Source organism: Ahaetulla prasina, chromosome 5, assembly GCF_028640845.1.
Source record: "Ahaetulla prasina isolate Xishuangbanna chromosome 5, ASM2864084v1, whole genome shotgun sequence".
NCBI lineage: Eukaryota > Metazoa > Chordata > Lepidosauria > Squamata > Colubridae > Ahaetulla > Ahaetulla prasina.
In genome coordinates this window covers 136263396-136285970 of record NC_080543.1, presented here as the reverse complement: position 1 = coordinate 136285970, position 22575 = coordinate 136263396, and the positions used below count along the sequence as shown (strand labels likewise).

The 22575-nt window shown below is 45.8% G+C and overlaps 1 protein-coding gene across 1 annotated transcript in view; it reads right to left on the bottom strand.

Moving 5' to 3' along the window:
- The window catches only part of DGKH (diacylglycerol kinase eta), a 130680-nt gene that overhangs the window by 5896 nt on the left and 102209 nt on the right, over window positions 1-22575 (bottom strand). Inside the window, exons 18-29 of the mRNA XM_058185182.1 lie at window positions 21190-21307; window positions 20215-20325; window positions 19062-19158; window positions 18420-18527; window positions 17077-17190; window positions 13561-13695; window positions 12013-12179; window positions 10220-10325; window positions 9810-9902; window positions 7325-7444; window positions 5134-5242; window positions 2826-2956 (exon numbers count right to left, since the gene is read on the bottom strand). Coding sequence (XP_058041165.1) covers window positions 2826-2956; window positions 5134-5242; window positions 7325-7444; window positions 9810-9902; window positions 10220-10325; window positions 12013-12179; window positions 13561-13695; window positions 17077-17190; window positions 18420-18527; window positions 19062-19158; window positions 20215-20325; window positions 21190-21307 — 1409 coding nt within the window. The remainder of the gene's footprint in view (window positions 1-2825; window positions 2957-5133; window positions 5243-7324; window positions 7445-9809; window positions 9903-10219; window positions 10326-12012; window positions 12180-13560; window positions 13696-17076; window positions 17191-18419; window positions 18528-19061; window positions 19159-20214; window positions 20326-21189; window positions 21308-22575) is intronic.

Below are 22575 nucleotides of genomic sequence, written 5' to 3'. Positions count from 1 at the left end.
GCCTGATCATCACAGGCTTTTAAAAGCATTTTTTTTACAACCTCTTCGGCCGAAGAGGTTGTAGAAAAAATGCTTTTAAAGGGTTCAGACGATCCCAGCTGAGCCGGGCAATCATCAGAGGCTTTTTTTTTTTTTTACTTTTAAAAGCAATTTTTTGGCCGAAGAAAAAAGGCTTTTAAAAATAATAATAATAAAAAACCTCTGATGATCACCCGGCTCAGCTGGGGCGGGGGGGGATGGGGCAGGGATTTTTGCTATCGGTTCTCCGAACCACCCGCCGCCATCGCTACCGGATTGGATGATCCGGACCGAACCGGGAGAATTTCACCCCTGGAACTGGATCATATAAGTGCCTTTTTATGGGGGCGGGCAGGGGATCCATTGTAATTTTGAATGGGTGCTAAGGAAGCGGTCGTAAACCTTGAGGTTTTCAGATCACGCAGAATCCTACCCAAGGGTTAGTAACCCATGGAGTCCCCAAGTCGCTTTTTTCAAGAAGCAACTGGCCTTCCTTGTTTTTCCTTTGAAGACGTTCCGCTTCCCATCCAAGAAGCTTCTTCAACTCTGAGTGGAAGATGAAAAACGGAAGGGTTCCACTCAGAGCTGAAGAAGCTTCTTGGATGAGAAGCAAAACGACTTCAAAGGAAAAAACCAGAAAGTCCAGTTGCTTCTCCAAAAAAGCACCTTTGGGACAACCGTGAACCTGGAGGACGGAGAATCTCCAGAGGCGATTAGCTCACGGAGTAATTCATGTGTAACTTTCAAGATTTTTACTTCCTGCCTTGGTGGCGTTGCAGCCTCCAAAGCCCTTCGTTCAAAATCCAGAATTTCCACACGAGTTCGCAGTTCCTTAGTTATGCACTGCTGCCCTCCTATGCTCATTTCGATTAATGTTTCCAGTGACCGGTTCCAGTTTACGACGGCCTGACAGCAGAGCAACACAGCAAGAGCCCACAGTCTCACCAAGCTTGGTTACGAAAGAGATTTTTGGGGTCAATAAGATCTTCCCTGAAATTAATAAACGTAACTGGTTATCCTGCACTTTCTCTTCTTCTAAACCCCACGTAGAAATACGAAGTTGGTAATTCTCAATGCACCATACTCGTTTAGTGACCGTCCGAAGTTATAAAATGTGACTAAAAAATGTGACTTCTGATTCTTTTTCATACTGACATCCCCGTCTTCATGTGATCAAAATTCAGATGCTTAGCAACCAGCTCATATTTATGACGGTCGCAGTGTCCTGTGGGTCACCTGATCCTCTTTAGCGACCTTCTGACCAGCAAAGCCGATGGGGAAGCCTGATTTGCTTAATGACCATCTTACTAACTTAATAACAGCAGTGATTCACTCAACAACGGTGGCAAGAAAGGTCGTAGAATGGGGCAAAGCCCCCTTAAGAACGGTTTCGCTTAGCAACGAGTATTATGGGCTCCGTTGTGGTCGTAAGTCAAGGACCCCCTGCAGACAGACTTATTGCTGTAACATCAGCCGTGTACAGAGCTGTGTGCCTAAACCCACTAAAGGTGTTATTACGATACAAAACCCGATGCAAGTAAACCTTTCGAAGATGTTTTATCCGAGTTCTTTGTGCTTGTGTGTGTGTGTGTACATGCTCCGCTTTCATCATTGTGCAATGCTTTGTAAATAATTTGGCAGCATGCGAGAGTAGAAACGTAGCATCCATCTGCAGCTCTTTAAAGCAACTGAGTCCTCACCCAGAATCGCATTGCTGGTCTCCATAATCCAGGAAAAGGCACGGTTGCTTTCAAGAGCCACCCAAAGATGCTATTTTTGTTCTTGGAATCAAATCCAGAGCTCTAATTGCTATATTAATTTTTTTTGGGTATCCACTCTTTGTTCTTGTTTAGGCCCCGAACCAACCTAAATCAGGGGTCTCCAACCTTGGTCCCTTTAAGACTTGTGGACTTCAACTCCCAGAGTTCCTCAGCCAGCTTTGCTGGCTGAGGGACTCTGGGAGTTGAAGTCCACAAGTCTTAAAGGGACCAAGGTTGGAGACCCCTGACCTAAATGCTTGTTTTAACATGCAAACTGGATGTTAAACGTCTCTCTCTCTTTCTCTATCATCGTATCTGACCATTTGTGTTTTTGTAAATTAGGAAGGGGGGGGAGAGAAGTACACATACACCACAAATAATAATAAACGAAAAACACAATGAAACCCAAACTGAACAAAATAAGATCACGGTTGCCCCCCCCCCTCCCCTCTTCTTTGTGGCAGCCCCTCAAATACTGGAAGACTGCTATCATGTCACCCCCTAGTCCTTCTTTTCTCTAGACTAGCCAAACCCAGCTCCTGCAACCGCTATACGCTTCCTATGTTTTTGTCTCCAGGCCTTTGAATCGTCTTAGTTGCTCTTCTTTGCACTTTTTCCAAAGTCTCAACCTCTTTTTTGCAACGTGGTGACCAAAACAGGTATTCCAGCTGTAGCCTTACTAAGGCTTTATCAAGCGGCGCTAATACTTCAGGTGATTTTGATTCTCTGCCTCTGTTTATACAACCAGGGATTGTGTTCGCTTTTTTGGCCGCTGCCGCGCACGGCTGGCTCACGTTTGAGGGACCGTCTACCGAGAGTCTCTAAGACCTCTTTCAAAAGGAAATTTACTTGTCCTTCTTATTCTCACCAGACAGAGAAATACAGCCTAACAAGACAGCCGTTTTTGGCCAGGGATGTTATGCAGGGTTGCGTGTTAAAAAGCCAAGCTACAAGCACATCGCTGGGACGGGGGGAAAGAGCGGAAAAGCTTCCATCCATTTTTTTTGAAATGCTCTTAAGGCACAAAAAGTAACACAACGCCAATACCTTCAGGTCTCGCCTCTCCAGGTGCAAAAGCTCGGCCCCTCGGATGTCGTGGCTGATGAAGGTTTCTTTGTATTCTCCCAAACTCAGCAGGTCCAACCAAGCAGCGACTTCATCCGTGCCCCATTTCTGAACTACCAAAGTTAAGAGCAAAACCCCCTTAAATGTGTTTTTTTTTTTCCTTTTCTACATGCTGGGCACAGCACGACAAGCAAAGGGTTAGGCCGTAGAAGGCGGGAAACAGAAGAGAAGAGAGCAACGCGGTGATAGCGGAAGTCAGATCGGACGGGCAGCAGCTTCTGACATGCGGGTTAAAAGTAGGGAAAACCCAGGAATCTGAGCCTGTCTGGATTTTAGCCATGCTCTCAGCTCCTACATCCAGCTACGATGCCAACTCATTAGCTTGCCTAATTAGGATTGGTGGTGTCTATAGCTATTCCAGGATCTGCAAATTGCAATGTATTGCTTCCAGTAAAAGTGAATAATTTGTAGGTTGAAATGAGAGGCCCTTGGTACTAGCCCTGATGATGTTACCTAAGTTTGGGTAATGAAACAAAAACCACCAAACTCAGACAGCACCAAGGACCCACAGTCGTCCTCCCCTTCCCCCTCTTCCTCCTCTCTGCAAACCCCATTCCCTTCTAGCACTGATGATGTTCCCTAGTTGGGTCATGAAACATCTGCATGAAAATCACCAAGATCAGAGAGCACCAGGACCCCATAGTCTTCCTCCACCTTCTCCTCCTGCTCCTCCTGCTTCTCCTACTTGCAAACCCCATTCCCTTCTAGCACTGATGATGTTCCCTAGTTGGGTAATGAAATGTCTGGAAAAAAAGCACCACCCAAGCTCAGAGAGCACCAAGGATCCATCAATATATTGACTGAAATGCAAACAGGGGAAAAAAATTCCTTTGTGGAGACTTAAACAGCTGCCACATTTAATTCAAGCATTACTTCTTTCACCAGGTCAAATGAACAGCCCTTTAAAGTTCTGTACGTATCACGTGGCCCATAGAGAAAGGATTTTAATACTGGAGGAGGCATGGAAAAGCAATTGGGGGATGTGTGTTTTATCAAAAGTCGTTTTATCGGAAGTTACCTATGACCCAGGATACCTCCAAGGAATTCCAAAGTCAATAACTTCAATTATATTCCTGCAGTTAATTAAAAACTCTTCACGTGGCATTTTTTTTTTAGCACTTTGAAACTGAAATCCTGGTATGATATTGTTTTAAATGTTAATAGGACTTCTGTATGGCATAATGCAACCTGTAACAATGAGAAAGTAAAACCAGGGAAAGTCTGTTTCCTAATGAAAAGAAATGTTCTATGGAGCTTTGGTATCTAAAAAAGTGTTATTCTTTGTTTAGGTCAGGGCTCTTCAACCTTGGCAACTTTAAGCCTGGTGGACTTCAACTCCCAGAATTCTGGGAGTTGAAGTCCACCAGGCTTAAAGTTGCCAAAGTTGGAGAGCCCTGGTTTAGATCATAGTTTCTATACTGATTTTTCTGCAGAGGAAACCTTGAATAATGTAGAAATTAGTTCTGGAGAAGGAGAACATATTCACAGAGGGCATCCGTCAAGTTTTGTCCCTTGCGGTGGCTAGATGGTTCACTCTTAAAACACACTGAGCACTTGATGGCATCTGCTGGAGAAGACCAGTAAGATAGCACACAATGACTTTAACCGAAACCCACAGCTTGCTAAAGCTTGAAGGACATCTGAGAACTTCCAAGGGACCGCATCTTCTAGAAAAGACCAGTAAGATAGCACATAGTGGTCTTTAAAAGAAACTCAATGGCTTGCTAAAGTTTGAGGGACATTTGAGAACTTTCACAAGCTTTCAATCTTTTCAGAGACAAAGTTGATGGAGATTTAAAACTTATGGGCTAGGTAGGAACCTCAGATATCTGATTTATGGATTCCGAAGTCCCCTTGTTTGGTTTAGGCCTCAAATGTGAACATCTTTCCTGAATTTTGGAGGAGATTGCGGGGTTTAAAAGCATGAAATAGGCTATAAACATTGCAAGATGCCCAAAGTGTTCATTTTCACCCTTCAAAACCCCATCCCCAAATGGATCCTTAATTCGCTCACTTTTAAAATATGTGTCACACAAGACTCTGTGGCGTCCTTAAGCCACGACATTTACACACCCTTGACCCACAAGTAGATGTATATAAGGGACCACTTTCTCGTGGGATAAGACGGACTAACATGGAATCCCAAGACAAGGTCGGTGCATATTGTGTTACACACACAGTCTACTCACAACCGTGTCTCTTCCAAGCAACAATATTTTTTAAAACATACCAGGCTGGGTGCTAGTCTTCTGTTTTTGAACCTTTTCCTTTTTAAACTTTGGCACTATACGAAACACGGTACTTCGGCTGTTTCTTTTACAGTATTCCAAAGGAGGATCCTAAAAAAAATAATAAGATTTTTTTTTCTTTTTCTTCATTTGATGCGTCCACCAGCTTATTTGTTAAAAGCAAGGTTCAGGAGATTAAACTGTAATATTTTTTAAAAAATAATAAAGATCCTATCCGTTCAGTACAAGATGCGCTTAGTTAAAAAGGATGGTTATAAGTCCAATCTTGATAGGATGAAAGAAAAATGAAGTTATCCTTCATTTATCCAAGTTTATCCTTTAAAGGGATCATGAAATTCGACCTTGAAAAATGAACCAGGAAGACAGAATGCCAAGTAAAGAAATTGTAAGAATAATTCCACAATATGAAAATCTTCTGAATTGTTTAGTTAGTTTTTGAAAACTAGATAACTGTTGGGTGTAAATTAACTATATTATGAAGCAATTTTTCTACTAAATTGTATTTCTCATAAGTTAAAATCTTACCCACAGTAAAAACATTTTTAAAAACATATTTATATTCTCTGCTCACACCCCAAAACTGGCGAGATCAACCCTGACCTTTTCTACACGAAGAACAGTAAAAAATCCATATTTACCAATATGGTAAATTCGAATATGGTATATTCAAATAGAATTGAATATACTTCAAAAAGGGTGCAGAAAAAAATCATTCATATCTTTTTTTTTTTTTACATTTATATCCCGCCCTTCTCCAAAGACTCAGGGCGGCTTACATTGTGTAAGGCAATAGTCTCATTCTATTTGTATATTTATATACAAAGTCAACTTATTGCCCCCCCAACAATCTGGGTCCTCATTTTACCTACCTTATAAGGATGGAAGGCTGAGTCAACCTTGGGCCTGGTGGGACTAGAACCTGCAGTAATGGCAGGCAGCTGTGTTTAATAACAGGCTTCTTACAGCCTGAGCCACACCGCGGCCCATATCTTGTGTAATAAGCACAGCGCCTGCTTAAAAAATATGTTTTTAGTCAGGCTTCTGTGCTGACCTGTTAAAAAAAAGGGGGGGATGTAGCTGCTTTTAAAATCCCATTAACTTTTCTGAGTTTTTAAAGAGCTGTCGTGTCCCACTCCTCCTCTGACGGCCGGGTCTGGGAAGTCTGTATCAAGCGTGGCCACGAAGCCTCTGCAGCTTTGCCAAATTCCTGTCAGAGTTCTCAGGGCAGGCAGGAATCCAAGGTGTGACTTCAGCAACCAGATGAGACTTTGCCTGACTCAAGGAATGCCAAAAAGCAGATCCTTTATATAGGCCATGGGGTGTGGCTCCATGACTCAGCACTTATCCAGGCCTGCCCCTCCCTTCCTTTTGCTGACGTCGCCTCTCCATTCTCCGGAAGTGGGGATCTGCCCACCTTTCATCCTCCTGCTCAGCTGCCGGCAATTCCAGCTCGTGGCTGGCTTCGTGCTCACACGCTGTAGGAGGGAGGTTTGTTTGCTCAGTCTGTCCGGGCATGGTGCCAGGGCTGGGGGCTGGAGGCATGCCAGGCCATTCTTCTTCACTATCAGTCTCTGGCTCAGATAGCAGGAGATGGGAGGGGCCCGGCTGAGGAGAGGAGGGCGGGCGAGGCACAACAAGAGCTTTTTTCAGTCTCAGTCAGAAGCAGCTCTTTCCTTCCGCCGAAGGGATGGTGTGTTCGCTGAAGATTCAAATGCCTCCTCCAATTCATCTTCAAACAGTTTTGGGATTCAGGCCGGTCCAGTCCGGTTCGTGCAAACCGGTTATTAAATTGCTGGCTGGCTCCGCCCCTTCCAGGAGTCTCTACGTGCCTCATTTTTCCTTCTAGGAGGCTGCAGGGAGGCTACTAGGCCCAAAACAGGGCACAGAGGGGTGCGGCAACACCCCCCCCCCCCGTGGCCTATTTTTGCTCCCAGGGGGGTGTCGGAGGCTGAGTGCTGCCTGTCAAACTCCTGGCCACGCCCACCATGGCCACGTCCACGCAGCTAGTCATTAGGGTAGAGAACCAGCTGTTTGAATCCCACCACTGTCTTCAAAGCATTCGTAACTTTCCTGTACGTGGGTCAGATTTTCAAGGCAGGACCGATTCCCCCACCCCACCAAAAAAAAAGGGAACAGCGAGGCTTGGGGCTTGCGTGTGTGAATTCCACCCACCTCGTCATCGTTCATCTGCAGAATATAGCAGAGCCAAGGAATTTCGCCCAACTTTCTCAGTTCGGTCTCCAGATTGTGCACCGCCGACACCAGCAACTCCTCGCAAGGGGATTCCAATTGCTACCAAAACAGCGAATTATAATTTTGTTAGGCTGAGTTGTCTAATAGGAACCTCTGTCTTGCTGTCTGTCTATCACCTATCTATACCAATATAGCTATGTCATCTATCTATCATCTATCAATCAACTATCTCAGGGGTCCTTGATGCTCTCAGACCTCTGCACAAGGAGTCATCATTTCAATCCTGAGCTACGAATATTCTTCTTTATTAGTATCAACTATCTATCAATCATCTGTCTATCATTATCTATTATCTATCTATTTATCCATCCATCCTAGGGGGTTGGACCATGGGTGAAATGCTCCCGGTTCTGACCAGATCTCGCGATCCGGTAGTGATTGTGACCGGTGGTTCGGCGATCCGGTAGTGATGGTGGAGCGAAGCTTCACCCACCCACCCGGGTGTCATTACTTCCTGGTTTTAACCAGGAAGTAATGTGTTTATTACTTGGGACGCGGTGGCTCAGGGGCTAGGACATTGAGCTTGTCGATCGAAAGGTTGGCAGCTTAGCGGTTCGAATCCCTAGTGCTGCTGTGTAACGGGGTGAGCTCCCGTTACTTGTCTCAGCTTCTGCCAACCTAGCAGTTTCGAAAGCACGTAAAAATGCAAGTAGAAAAAATAGGGACCACCTCTGGTGGGAAGGTAACAGCGTTCCGTGCGCCTTTGGCGTTGAGTCATGCCGGCCACATGACCACGGAGACGTCTTCGGACAGCACTAGCTCTTCGGCTTTGAAACGGAGATGAGCACCGCCCCCTAGAGTCGGCAACGACTAGCATATATGTGCGAGGGGAACCTTTACCTTTAATGTGTTTATTACCTTCTGCGCGTGCACAGAAGATCTGCGCGTACATGTGATGTGCGCATTCGGTATGTTCACTTCCAAACCGATAAGGAAGGTAAGTAGATTTCACCCCTGGGTTAAACTAGAAGACCGCCAAGTTCCCTCCCTTTGAATTTGTTGCTCCGTTCTGTTCTGTTTAGTTCTATTGTATTCATTTCTATCTCTGTTTATCTTTTCTCTCTCTCTCTCTCTCTCCCTCCCTCCCTCCTGGAAATGTCCCTGTTTAAGGAGATAAAGTCATTTCCCCCAATTCTGATCTCCGTCCACTTATAATTCCTGGAGGAATAATTAAAATCCAGAGCTCCCTTCCCCTCCCCCTTCTCTTCTGACTTGCTCTGGGATTTCCTGAAAGCCTGATTTTTCTGGAGTCAGTTCAGAATGTCAGACCTTCGGCCCTTTGCGCCAAGATGATATTGCAGCCTCTGAGACTTGCAGTTTCAGGATGGATAGCCTCCACCAGAGCAGAATTGGATAGTCAAGAAAACCAACAGGTTGAATGTCAGACTATTCGTGAACTGGAATAGGGCATAGTAGCAAGGCCAGCCAATGAATAGGCATGGCAACAGATCAGCCAATGAGGACGGTTTGGAAACTGAAACTGGAAGGAGCCTGGGCATGGCTCCGTATTAAGCTCTGCGCTCTGAAGCTGCAAACTTGTCTGCCTGCGGAACTGAAACCGAAACTCATCTCTGCTCTGTGTTTTTTGCCTGTAACTCTCTACCACGTTGGAAGAACCTGCTGTTGGTATTGTACGTGTTATTATTAAGGTGACCAATCGCCCTCCTTTAGGGACGACAGTCCTCCTTTTATAAGTTCTGTCCTCTCTCGAAAATTGTCCTCCTAAATGTCCTCCTTTTCGATATTTGAAGACTAATCTGTAAATCTCCGTATTCGATCGATGCCAATCTGATCTGTTGCGTGTGATGTGACATATTTGTATTTGACATGATGATTCGTCAAGGCTCGGTACAGTGCGGTGAGATGCGATTATGAGACGCAGGCGCTCCGCACAGGAGAATTGTTTTGAGAGAGTGCGCCACGCGCAAGTGGCTTTGTTTACTTCTTACCAAAACACGACACGGCACACCCGCACACATTAGACTCACTTCTTTCTCAGTGAATATTCAATCATACACAGGTGAGCACAATAATTCACGTTCTATTAATTCATGATGCATTTATCATATTATAGCGTATTCTGTATTATTGTTGCCATGAATAAAATGTTTCTTTTATTTACGATATTTTTTTTTCTTAAATTTACTTGTGTCCTCCTCCTCATCGTAAAAAAGTTGGTCACCTTATTATTATGTATATAAAGAGAAGTTAATGAATCCTGCTGAATCGGTTATCTATGTACGCTTTCTGGAGGAGATTTCCGCAACGAACTCTTGACAATGAAGGCAAGGGAAGGGTGAAGGCAACTCCAGGCAATGGATCTCCAACTCTACCGTAAACAAATACTTAATGGATTCTTTCAGGCCAATATCACGGTTTAAGAAATAAGAGATCATCATCTTACCAAGGAGACCTTTCCAACTAACAAGGATTCCGTTTCATCATGTAATGCCTTCACAGTGGCAGCTATTTCCAGCGCGGTATTTCTGGTAAGGCTCTGCAGAGGGGAAGAAAAAATCATGTCTCCCCTAGTCCTTCTTTTCATGAAACTAGACATACCTATTTCCTGCAACCGTTCTTCACATGTTTTAGCCTCCAGTCATGTAATCATCTTTGTTGCTCTTCTCTGCACTCTTTCTAGAGTCTCCACATCTTTTTTACATCGTGGCAACTAAAACTGGATGCAGGATTCCAGGTGTGGCCTTACCAGGGCATTATAAAGTGGTATTAATACTTCACGTGACCTCAATTCTTGTCGAGAATTCTTATCAAGAACTTATTTGAAGACAGATCTTTCATTTTTCCCCACCTTACCTCAGGGAATTTCGGTCCGCCTTTGGTTAAAGCATGAGAACAAGCATTCACCGCATGAGCTAGCTCTTGCTCCAAGAGGCTATGAGTTTTGGCAGCTTCACAGATTCTGTGGAAAATAGCAGATTGGGGAATAAAAGAGAGAGAAAAAAATGAAAAAGGCCAGAAAATTTGTTTGTTATTTATTTATTAAATTTACAAGCTGCCTGTCTCTGATACACAACTCTGGGTGGCTTTAAAACTGAATAAAAAGTATAAAAAGCAAGCAGACCAAAGCAACCTAAAAAAATAGCAGTCGTAAATAGTGTCAGTCCTCGACGTACGACCACAATTGACCTCAACATTTCTGTTGCTAAGCGAGACATTTGTTCAGTGAGCTTTGCCCCATTTTACGACTTTTCCTGCCACCGTTGTTAAATGAATCACTGCCGTTGTTAAATTAATAACACGGTTGTTAAGCAACCCTGGCTCCCCCGTTGACTTTGCTTGCCAGAAGGTCGCCAAAGGGGATCACGTGACCCCCAGGACACTGCAACCGTCATAAGTCCATGCCAGTTGCCAAGCATTCTGAATTTGGATCGCGTGTGAAAAGTGTGAAAAACTTGTCATAAGTCATTTTTTCCAGCCCTGTTGTAATTTTGAACAACCACTGAATGAACTGTCGTACGTGGAGAACTACCTGTATTTTCCCCCCAAAAAAAGAGGAAAAAAGCCAAGAAAATCCAGTTGCCTTTGGGGGAAAAAAACATTTTTGGGACAACCATGACCTGAAGGATTGAGAAGCCCCGTAAAGAAGGCAGGTGATAATCCTGACATGATGAACTGCCTTTAGTCCCAAAGGAGCTTTTGTTAGGAGGCAACTGGACTTCTGGTTTTTTCTTTCGAAGTCGTTTTGCTTCTCATCCCAGAAGCTTCTTCAGCTCTGACTGGCTGGTGTGGAATGGAAGGTTTTATATTCCTTGCAGACAGCTGATCATTTGCATCCTTTTAGAGGGTCATTGAGGCCACTTGGAGGTTTATCTGAGTCCTCAGGGTCACCTGAGTGGTGCAAATCGTTCCTGTAGTCTGCAATTTTTTCCTCTGGAAATCCATTCCTATTCCTACCCCATTCAAAGGGAGTTCATCCCAAATTGAACAGCTATACAGATACAGAAACCATTAGAACCACTCAGGTGACCCTGAGGACACAGATAAACCTTCCAAGTGCTTCAAGGATCCTCTAAAAGGATGCAACTGACCAGCTGTCTGCAAGGAATATCAATCCTTCCCTTCCCCACCAGCCAGTCAGAGGTGAAGAAGCTTCTCGGATGAGAAGCAAAACCTCTTCAAAAGGAAAAAACAAGAAAGTCCAGTTGCCTCCTGAAAAAGCACCTTTGGGACAACCACAACCTGGATGATGGAGAATCCCTACAGACTTTTTAGCTATACAATTTGGGATGAACACCCTTCAAATGGTGTGGGAGTAGGAATGGATTTCCAGAGGGGAAAATTGCAGACTACAAGAACCGTTTGCACCACTCAGGTGACTCTGAGGACACAGATAAACCTCCAAGTGGCCTCAACGACCCTCTAAAAGGATGCAAATGACCAGCTGTCTGCAAGGAGCATAAATCCTTCCCTTCCCCACCATCCAGCCAGAGCTGAAGAAGCTTCTCGGATGAGGAGCGAAACGTCTTCAAAAGAAAAAAAAACAAGAAAGTCCAGTTGCCTCCTGAAAAAAAAACACCTTTGGGACAACCCTGAATCTGGAGGACTGAGAATCTCGACAGGCTTTTTGCCTTTAGTCTCTTCCTTACCTGGTGATGAGCTCTTCCGCCACCTGAGAACAAGCCTGGATCTGCGTCATCTCTTCCTCCGAAGCCAGTTCCACTGCCTGGTGAGGATACAACGGGGACCGTAACCCTGGTTTGCAAGAATCACACTTCTGTTTATCTTCCCAGGATTTTAACGTGCTTTCAAAGGCCTGTTGAGAATTGAGAAAAAAATATAAAAAAACAAATTCATCATCCTTCAAGCCACAGCTCGGCCAGGCATTCATAGTCTAGCACAGTGACGGCTAACCTTTTCGCCATCACGTGCCAAAAGCAGGGGAAATGTGGGGGGGGTCGCAGGCACACATGCCCACACCAATAATTCAATGCCCCCCCTGCACCCTGCCCTCCACGCATGTGCGTGCGACAATAAAAAGGTTACCAGTGGGTCTGGTAGGCCCGTTTTTCGCCCTCCCCAGGCTCCCGAGGCTTTCTTGGAGCCTGGGGAGGGCAAAAACAGCCTCCTCCACCCCCCTGAGGCCCTCTGGAGGCCAGAAACGTCCCATTTCCCAACTTCCGATGGGCCCGGAAGGCCTGTTTTTTATCCTCCCTAGGCTCCAGAGGCTTCCTTGGAGCCTGGGGAGGGCAAAAACAGTCTCCTCCCCCCAAAGCTCTCCCTCCACACACACCCCAGAGGCCAGAAACAGTGTTTCCCAACTTCTGGTGGGCCCGGAAGGCCCCAAAATCAGCTAGCCAGCGCTGGAGCTGAGCTAGGGAAACACTTACGTATATAAATATATATGCATATGTGGCTCTGGGGTGTGTGTGTTTGTGTATGTGTGTAGATATAGATAGATAGATGGATGGATGATAGAGATATAGATAGATAGATAGATAGATAGATAGATAGATAGATAGATAGATAGATAGATAGATAGATAGATGGATGGATGGATGGATGGATGGATGGATGGATGGATGGATGGATGGATGGAGAGATAGACAGGCAGATAGATAGACAGATAGATATAGATAGATGGATGGATGGATGGATGGATGATGGATGGATGAAGAGATAGATAGATGAGAGAGAGAGAGATGGATGGATAGATGGATGGATAGATGAATGAATGGATGGATGGATGGATAGATAGAGAGAAAGAGAGAAAGGGAGAGAGAGATAAAGAGATAGAGAGAGAGAGAGAGATAGTGATATACGAGAGAGAGAGAGAGAGAGACCAGAGAGTCACGTAACATTTGAGAAACTGATTTAGGTTTAAAAATTGGTTTTAAAGCCCGTGGGTTTTCTACTCCTCCGGTCCAAAGGTCACAAAAGGGGATTGTGTGATCCTGGGACTGTGCAACCGTCATAAATACGAGTCAGTCGTCAAGTGTCTGAATTTGGATCATGTGACTGTGGGGTCGTAAGTATGAAAAACGGTCCAAAGTCACTTTTTTTTTCCCCCAGCTGTGCTGTAACTCTGAACGGTCACTAAAGGAACTGTTGTAACCTGTATTATCTCTGCTTTTTTATTATTAGGGTCTCTCTCTCTGTGTTAGGAGAAAGACGCGCGTCCCCCTCCACGGACGTACTCTGTCTCGCGTTAGCATCTGCGCCCGGTTCTTGTGCACAATTTTAATGATGCCTGGGGGCTGAATCCAAGCTTCCCCATCGACTTGCACGGGGACGCCTTCATCCCCAAGTATGGTGATCTTCACAGCCCTGCACTGAAAAAGAGTAAACAAGATTTCAGCACGCTGGAAGACGCTGAAGCAAATTTCCACGAAGGACGGCGGCTCCTGTCCAGACCCATTTTGCCCAAGGGCAAAAAAAGGATGCTACATTTCGCACCATGTGGATTAAAAGTGAGAACTGAACATTTAAAATGTAATGCTGAGAAAAGCAAGGTTTTGCACCTAGTGTCGTGTCCCACTCCTCCTCTGACGGCCGGGTCAGGGAAGTCTATATCAAGCATGGCCACAAAGCCTCTGCAGCTTTGCCAAACTTCTGTCAGAGTTCTCAGGGCAGGCAGGAGTCCAAGATGTGACTTCAGCAATCCAGATGAGACTTTGCCTGACTCAAAGAATGCCAGAAAGCAGATCCTTTATATAGGCCATGGGGTGTGGCTCCATGACTCAGCACTTATCCAGGCCTGCCCCTCCCTTCCTTTTGCTGACGTCGCCTCTCCATTCTCCGGAAGCGTGGATCCATCCATCCTCCAGTTGCCGGCAATTCCAGCTCGTGACTGGCTTCAGACTCCTCATGTTCACATGCTGTGGGGGGATGGGTTTATTTGCTCGGTTTGTCCGGGCATGGTGCCAGGACTGGGGGCTGGAGGCATGCCAGGCCGTTCGTCTGCACTATCAGTCCCTGGCTGAGATAACAGGAGATGAGAGGGGCCTGGCTGCGGAGAGGGGGGCAAGCGAGGCACAACACCTAGGCAGGAAAAACCCAAAGTCCAAGGACAGATGAGGCCAAAATCTGGCTCAAAACCAGTAACTGGGACAGTTGGAGTCTTAGTGGACAATTCCTTAAATATGAGCCAGCCGTGTGCAGCAGCAGCCAAAAAAGCCAATACAATCCTTGGTGGTATAAACAGAGGCACAGAATCAAAATCACACAAACTAGGGGTGAAATCCAGCAAGTTCTGAAAGGTTCTGGAGAACCGGTAGCGGAAATTTTGTGCAGCTCGGAGAACCGGCAAATACCACCTCTGGCTGGTCCCAGAGTGGGGTGGGAATGGAGATTTTGCAGTATCTTTCCCCTGCCATGCTCACCAAGCCACACCACGCCCACCAAGCCACGACCACAGAACCGATAATATAAAAAAAATTGGATTTCACCACTGACGTGAACTATCAGCACCACTTTATAAAGCCTTAGTAAGGCCACACCTGGAATACCGCATCCAGTTTTGGTCACCACATTACAAAAAAAGATGTTGAGACTTTGGAAGAAGTGCAGAGAAGAGCAACTAAGAGGATTAAAGGCCTGGAGACTGAAACAGATGAAGAACGGTTGTAGGGTTTGGGTATGGCCAGTCTAGACAAAAGAGTGTTCCATTATTTGCGGGGCTGCCACAAAGAAGAGAGGGTCAAATTATTCTCCAAAGCTCCAGAGAGCAGGACAGAAACCAACGAATGAAAACTAATCAAAGAGAGAAGCAACCTGGAATTAAAGAGAAACTTCTTAACATTGAGGACAATTAACCAGGGGGACAGCTTACCACCAGAAGGTGTGGTTGCTCCATCAGTGGAGGAAGAAAAATTGGACAGCCATTTGACTGAAATTGTCTAGGGTCTCCTGCTTGAGCAGGGGGTTGGACTAGAAGACCTCCAAGGTCCCTTCCAGCTCTATTCTAATGGATTGATTCACGTGTAGCTGGCTGCAACAGGGAACCATCTCAGAGTGGCAAAAAAAAAATAGTCCATTTGCCATAATTTAACTTTTAGACTTTAGACACCTTGGCCTGGATGACCGAGAGTTCTCATCGATATAACCAGTGGTGGGCTGCTGTCGGTTCAGACCAGTTCGGGCGAACCGGTAGTTCTGACTATCAGCTGGCCCCGCCCACCCGTCCCTGCTCTATCCTGTCTTATATTTCCTTCTTTCTAGCTCAGCTGATTTGCGCAGCACAGCTGATTTCCACGCCTCCACTGTTCTACTTACCGGGGCTGCCTTAGAAGGTAAGCAGCTGAGCTTCAAATGGCTGTAATTTGAACACTATGCGTTAGGCGCGCGTGCGCTCAAGAAGCCCGTGTGCGTGTGCAAAGCAAGCGCTCACAGAACCGGTGGTTAAACTGGTTGCAGCCCCACCACTGGATATAAGGCAACGTTCCCCAATCTTTCCGGCTTTAAAGATGGGTGGGGGAGAGGTAACAGTTAACAGAGTTGGAAGGGACTTTGGAGGTCATCTAGTCCAACCCCCTGCTCATGCAGGAGACCTACACTAGGGAATCGAACCGCCAGAACTGCCGGTTCCTTTCTGTCTTAGCCACCGAGCCACCTAGTCAGGCTAAAGGGATTCATCTCCCATCCCTTTTTTATGACCTCCTGGCAGAGGTGGGTTTCAGGTATGTTTACCACCAGTTTGCCGCCCGCATACACATTCGCTTCACACGTGCATCTTTCGCGCAATGCGCCCGGCCTCAAAAATGTGGTTAAATAGGACGGCATAGTTCTGGGACAGGAGGATTCCCCGAACCGGTCTGAACCGACTGTTCTGTCCCCCTCCTCAGTCCAGGAGACACGAGCGATGACTTAATTAGCCAGCAACTATCAGCTCTGGCAGCAAACTAGTGAGTGTCTGCCAAGTGTCTTTGTTATCTCTCTTGATGCCGATGAGTCAACCAGGAAACCAGGAACAAGCTCTAGTTCTCTCCCTCTAAGCAGTTGATTTGCTCGCCACGAAGTGGTATAGCAGCCCTTGCTGCTTTTATATCCTGTGGGGTGTGGCTCCATGACTCAGCACTTCCTAGGCCTGCCCCACCCCTGCTTCTGTTGTTCCCACATCTCCTGCCTACGAAACCTAGGGTCCAGCCAGGCCTGATTGCCATCAGCCAGGTCTGGAGGCGTGGCCTGGGGGGGGAAGTCAGGGGATGGAGGCCTCGTTATCTTGTCCACCTGGCCTGCCTCTGGCTCCTGGACTTGAGCCACGGAAGCCGGTGCTCCCGAGGTAAGTCCTGATGGCCTTTCCCCCTCACTGTCCAAGTCACTTTCTGGCAGGAGGCCCGGCTTGGGGGGCGCAGACACAACACTGACTGAATATCAGCACTGCCACCTGTGGTCAGGGTGTGTCAAAGAACTTCCTCTCAGGGACTTTAGTATTTTGAAGGAAAAATGGTGGGTGAAAAGGGGAGGAAAACAGATGGGTTGGTTCCGCGTGAGCAGCCAGAAAGCGTTCTTGCACACAGCTACACTTGTGTGCATTCATGCACAGGCTCGCCCGCTGCTTGTTCAAATTGGGATGCGTGATCACGAGCTCATTCGTCACTTCCACGGCCTGGTTCCAAATGGTTCATGGCCTGGGAGTGGGCCGCAGCCTGCGGATTGGGAATCCCTGGTATAGGGAATGCTCTCATTTCTTTCTTTCTGGACATCAGACAAACCTGGGCTATTCTATGATGTTGGAGCTTGATCACTCGGGAAACGGCCATCTGCATGCTGCCAAATACCGCCACCACCTCCAATATTTTATCGTCGAATGATGGCGCCCCGAAGATCTGGAGAAAAAAGAGAAAGCTTTTATGCCCTGCGATTCACGTTTGTACCAGTGGTGGAATTCAAATTTTTTTACTACCAGTTCCCTGGGCGTGGCCTGGTGGGCATGGCAGGGGAAGGATACTGCAAACTTCCCATTCCCTCTTCACTCCTGGGGGAAGGATACTGCAAAATCCCCATTCCCTCCCCACTCAAGAGAAGGATACTGCTAAATCTCCATTCCCTTCCCACTCCAGGGGAAGCATACTGCAAAATCCCCATTCCCTCCCCACTCCTGAGGGAAGGATACTGTAAAATCCCCATTCCCTCCCCACTCCTGAGGGAAGGATACTGCAAAATCCCCATTCCCACCCCACTCCTGGGGGAAGGATACTGCAAAATCCCCATTCCCTCCCCACTCCTGAGGGAAGGATACTGTAAAATCCCCATTCCCACCCCACTACTGGGGGAAGGATACTGCAAAATCTCCATTCCCTTCCCACTCTGGGACCAGGCAAAGGTGGTATTTGCCGGTTCTCCAAACTGCTCAAAATTTCCGCTACCGGTTCGTCAGAACCTGTCAGAACCTGCTTTGATTTCATCCCTGGTTTGTACATTTCAATCTTTGCATTCTGGCCGTGATGTCATTCAGGGATTATTAAGTTTTTCGCTCCAGGTTATAAATCGGCATTTCTTAAATATCAGAAAGGGTGGAGGTTTGGAACAGAACTCTAATTTTAAAGGTCACTACCGAAAGTATTGGAAAGAGTTCCTATTCACAAGGTGGGGACCGGAATCTTTCAGTTAGTATATGAGAACCTTTGGGCTGTTGGAAATGCCAAAAATACACGTACGACTCATCAAAGCTATATAGAGAAGAAGGATGAGTTTCTCTGTCCTCAGCCAACCCTTTTGCAGCCTGAAGCGAAACCCAAGTCGAAAGTATCTTATACGAGTTATCCTCGACTTACAACAGTCCATTTAGTGACTGTTCAAATTACCACACTAAAAAAGGTGACACGTTTAGGGAGTAGCAGCAGCATCATGCCCAGAGAGAGAAATATCTGCCTCTACCATCTACTGATGTTCCTTGATGCCAAATGAAAATGTGGTGGGTACCAAACTGACTTCAACAAGTCTTGGGAAACAGACATTGTGTCTGTTAACAAACGATATTTTCCATTTTTATGCAAACTTCCTTTAGAAAATCCACAGGACTTTGGAAGCAAATAACCTGAAGAGCAAGACTTACATCATCTTCTTTGGTTCCACCCCAGAAATTGGTCCCACCAGCGTAGCTTGGGATGTTCAAAACGGCTATGCCTTGAAGGCTAGGAAGAGGAATATATTGCCCATCGCACTGCAAGGTATAGAACACCGTATAAATAACCACAGAAATATACTGGAGTTTCCATTAATTACAGATATAGGTTAGACTTGAAGGCTAACTTATAGGAGCCCTGGTGGCACAGTGGTTAGAATGCAGGATTGCAAGATGCAATTTTGCTGGCCTCTATTGTGGTCATACGTCAAGGACTACCCGTACCCAGCTGGACTTTTCTCTACATCAGTGGTGGGTTCGGTCCGGTTCTTGCAAACCGGTAGTAAAAGCGTCGGGAAGCTCCGCCCACCCGCCCGGACATCATCACAGATGATCTGCGCAAGCGCAGAAGCATGTATGCACTCCCATTGCGAACTGGTAGTAAAGATAAGTAGAACCCACCCCTGGTCTACATAGATATTTTGTCCTCACGAGGTGTGATGGCGACAAAGTGAAGTCGACTTGTACACCTAAAATCCACCCAAAATATCACAAAACATCCAAAAGTGGAGATTCATTCTGCTTCAGGGGAGAAATGAGACAAACGGCATTGTCGGGGAGCTTCAGCCTTACCTCGAGTTGAACTTTCTGCTCTAAGTTTTTGTAAGTCCGTTGTAACAACTCTTTAGTACCAAGGACTCCGTACCACATCATGTTCTTGGTCCTGCTTCTGAAAGGAAAAACACAAGGATCATGTTGTGCCTCGCCCGCCCCCCTCTCCGCAGCCGGGCCCCTCCCATCTCCTGTTATCTGAGCCAGAGACTGATAGTGAAGAAGAATGGCCTGGCATGCCTCCAACCCCCAGTCCTGGCACCATGCCCGGACAGACCGAGCAAGACGAATGGCCTGGCATGCCTTCAGCCCCCAGTCCTGGCACCATGCCCGGACAAACTGAGCAAATAAACCCCTCCCCCACAGCATGTGAGCCTGGGGAATGTGAAGCCAGTCACGAGCTGGAATTGCTGACAGCTGGAGGCTGGAGGGACCCACGCTTCCGGAGAGTGGAGAGGCGACGTCAGCAAAAGGAAGGGAGGGGCAGGCCTGGATAAGTGCTGAGTCATGGAGCCACACCCCATGGCCTATATAAAGGATCTGCTTTCTGACATTCCTTGAGTCAGGCAAAGTCTCATCTGGTTGCTGAAGTCACACCTTGGATTCCTGCCTGCCCTGAGAACTCTGACAGGAATTTGGCAAAGCTGCAGAGGCTTCGTGGCCACGCGTGATACAGACTTCCCAGACCCGGCCGTCAGAGGAGGAGTGGGACACGACAGATCACCCAAAAGCATGGAATTAACCAATCAGAAACATCCAGTAAGACATCAACCCCCTGCCTACACAAGACAACCTACAATCACAATGGAGTCCAGCAAAATTTCTGTCGCTAAGCGAGAACAAGCCTTTGGCTCCAAAGAGAGTTTTGCCCCATTTTTGCAATCTTTCCGGCCACGGTTGTTAAGCGAATCTGGCTTTCCCATGGACTTTTGCTTGTCTGAAGGTCGCCAAAGGGGATCACGTGACTCTGGGACATTGCAACTGTCATAAGTACACGCCAGTTGCCAAGCCTCTGAATTTGGATCACGTGACCATAAGTGTGAAAAATGGTCAAGTTTTTCAGTGCCGTTGTAACTTCAAACGGTCACTAAGCGAATGGTTGTAAGTTGAGGACTAGCTATAGCTTGTACAGAGGCATAGGCGAGGACTATTTCGAATCTTCGCCGTGACTCACCTGCATTTTTCAGGATGCTCCTCCCGCTTGTTGTTAAATTCTAATGAAATCTTTGCATCCAACCCGATGCCGAAATAATTGTTCATGACGCACTTCTCTGAATAGCCTTCCCTGTATACAAATGCACAACTCCTGTTGGTAATAGCACACGGAAGAAGCACATACAGGGACACAAACAAACAGCACAGTCCTAAGCTGTTGTGACCCAGGCCCAAGTAGGCAGTAGGAAACTCGGTCAGTGAAAAAACAAACAAACTTGATTCGAACAGCTGAGAATTAACTCATTCTCAACGTAGTTTAACTAAATCAAAGCAAATTCCTCCCAACACAAATTCCTCAGTCCTATCACCAACCTTGGTCCAATTAGGCAAACTGCCAAAGGCCTTTCTTGGCAAAAGTTCAGAAGACGCTGATACGAAACAAATGCAAGAAGACGAAGCTATCAATGTTGTTTTCCAGCAAAGAGCCCAAACGCCGTTGCTGGTCTTTTAAGCCTTATGGGAGGGGCCAATCATCTCTTGTCCCTGCTCCTAAGTCATCCTCTTTGCATTAGTTGCTCTTGCCTTCTGGCAGCTCTTCTCCTCCAGCGGAAGGAACTGCAAAATCTCCATTCCTACCCCACTCCTGGGGGAAGGATATTGCAAAATCTCCATTCCCTCCCCACTCCAGGGGAAGGATACTGCAAAATCCCCATTCCCTCCCCACCCCTGGGAGAAGGATATTGCAAAATCTCCATTCCCACCCCTCTCTGGGGCCAGCCAGAGGTGGTATTTGCTGGTTCTCTGAACTGCTCAAAATTTCTGCTACCCGTTCCCCAGAACCTGTCAGAACCTGCTGGATTTCATCCCTGCCTCTGGCATTTAAATGCTCTCTCGTGTAATACATGAACATAATGGCACAGAATATAAATACTGTAAAAAAAAAAAAGAAGGCCCATTAAATGAAAAAGGAGCAGAGATTAAAGATGTTTCTTACAGCGATTCTGGGTCAGGATCAATAAAAGGGGTGGCGCCGTACGGATCAATATTTGCCAGTAACATTTTGCTGATAATGGAGCTTCCTGCAATAGAGGCAGCAAGTCCTGCTCTCAGACCTGATTTTAAAATAAGGGGGAAAATACACATTTTAATTAGATATGTAAGTAATTTAGGAATCAATTCACAGGTTAAAAATCTTGCCTCTCAACAGTCAAATGTTCGACAAACATAAAAGAATGTCAGAGATGAAACACTTTCTAAGTTTCTGAACATCTGCCTTCCATTTTTTGGAAACAGAAAGGGGCAAAATTTTAAGAGAAGAAAATCAGTCTCTGTTTCTACTCTGCTGATATACAACACTCATAAACCACATTATACCTACAAACATGAATATAAATTTAAGGAGAGCCATCAGCAGATATTTATGTATAGGTATATTTGTTCCATAAAGTATCAACCTTGTGAACTCTCAACTTCCTCTTTCCGATATGTATTTTTCAAGAGGGACAGTTATTAAAATATATATGTATCTCTATGTTTGTGTGTGTGTGTGTGTGTATCTATCTACCTACTTTCTACCCATCCACCCATCTATCTTATCTATCTATTCATCCATCATCATCATCCATCTATTTATCCATCCATCCATCCATCCACCTATCCTCTCTCTTTCCTATCCTCTCTCTTTCCTATCTATCTATCTATCTATCTATCTATCTATCTATCTATCTATCTATCTATCTATCTATCATCTATCCATCCATCCATCCATCCATCCATCCATCCATCCATCCATCCATCCACCTATCCTCTCTCTTTCCTGTCTGTCTATCTATCTATCTATCTATGTATCTATCTATCATCTATCCATCCATCCATCCATCCATCCACCTATCCTCTCTCTTTCCTGTCTGTCTGTCTGTCTGTCTGTCTGTCTGTCTATCTATCTATCTATCTATCTATCTATCTATCTATCATCTATCCACCCATCTATCCATCCACATATCCTCTTTTTCTCATCTTTCTCATCTATCTATCATCTATCTATCTATCTATCTATCTATCTATCTATCTATCTATCTATCTATCTATCTATCTATCCATCCACCCATCCATCCATCCATCCACATATCCTCTCTTTTTCTCATCTTTCTCATCTATCTATCTATCTATCTATCTATCTATCTATCTATCTATCTATCTATCTATCTATCTATCTATCTATCCATCCACCCATCCATCCATCCATCCACATATCCTCTCTTTTTCTCATCTTTCTCATCCATCCATTCATCTATCTATCTATCTATCTATCTATCTATCTATCTATCTATCTATCTATCTATCTATCCACCCATCTATCCATCCATCCATCTACCCACCT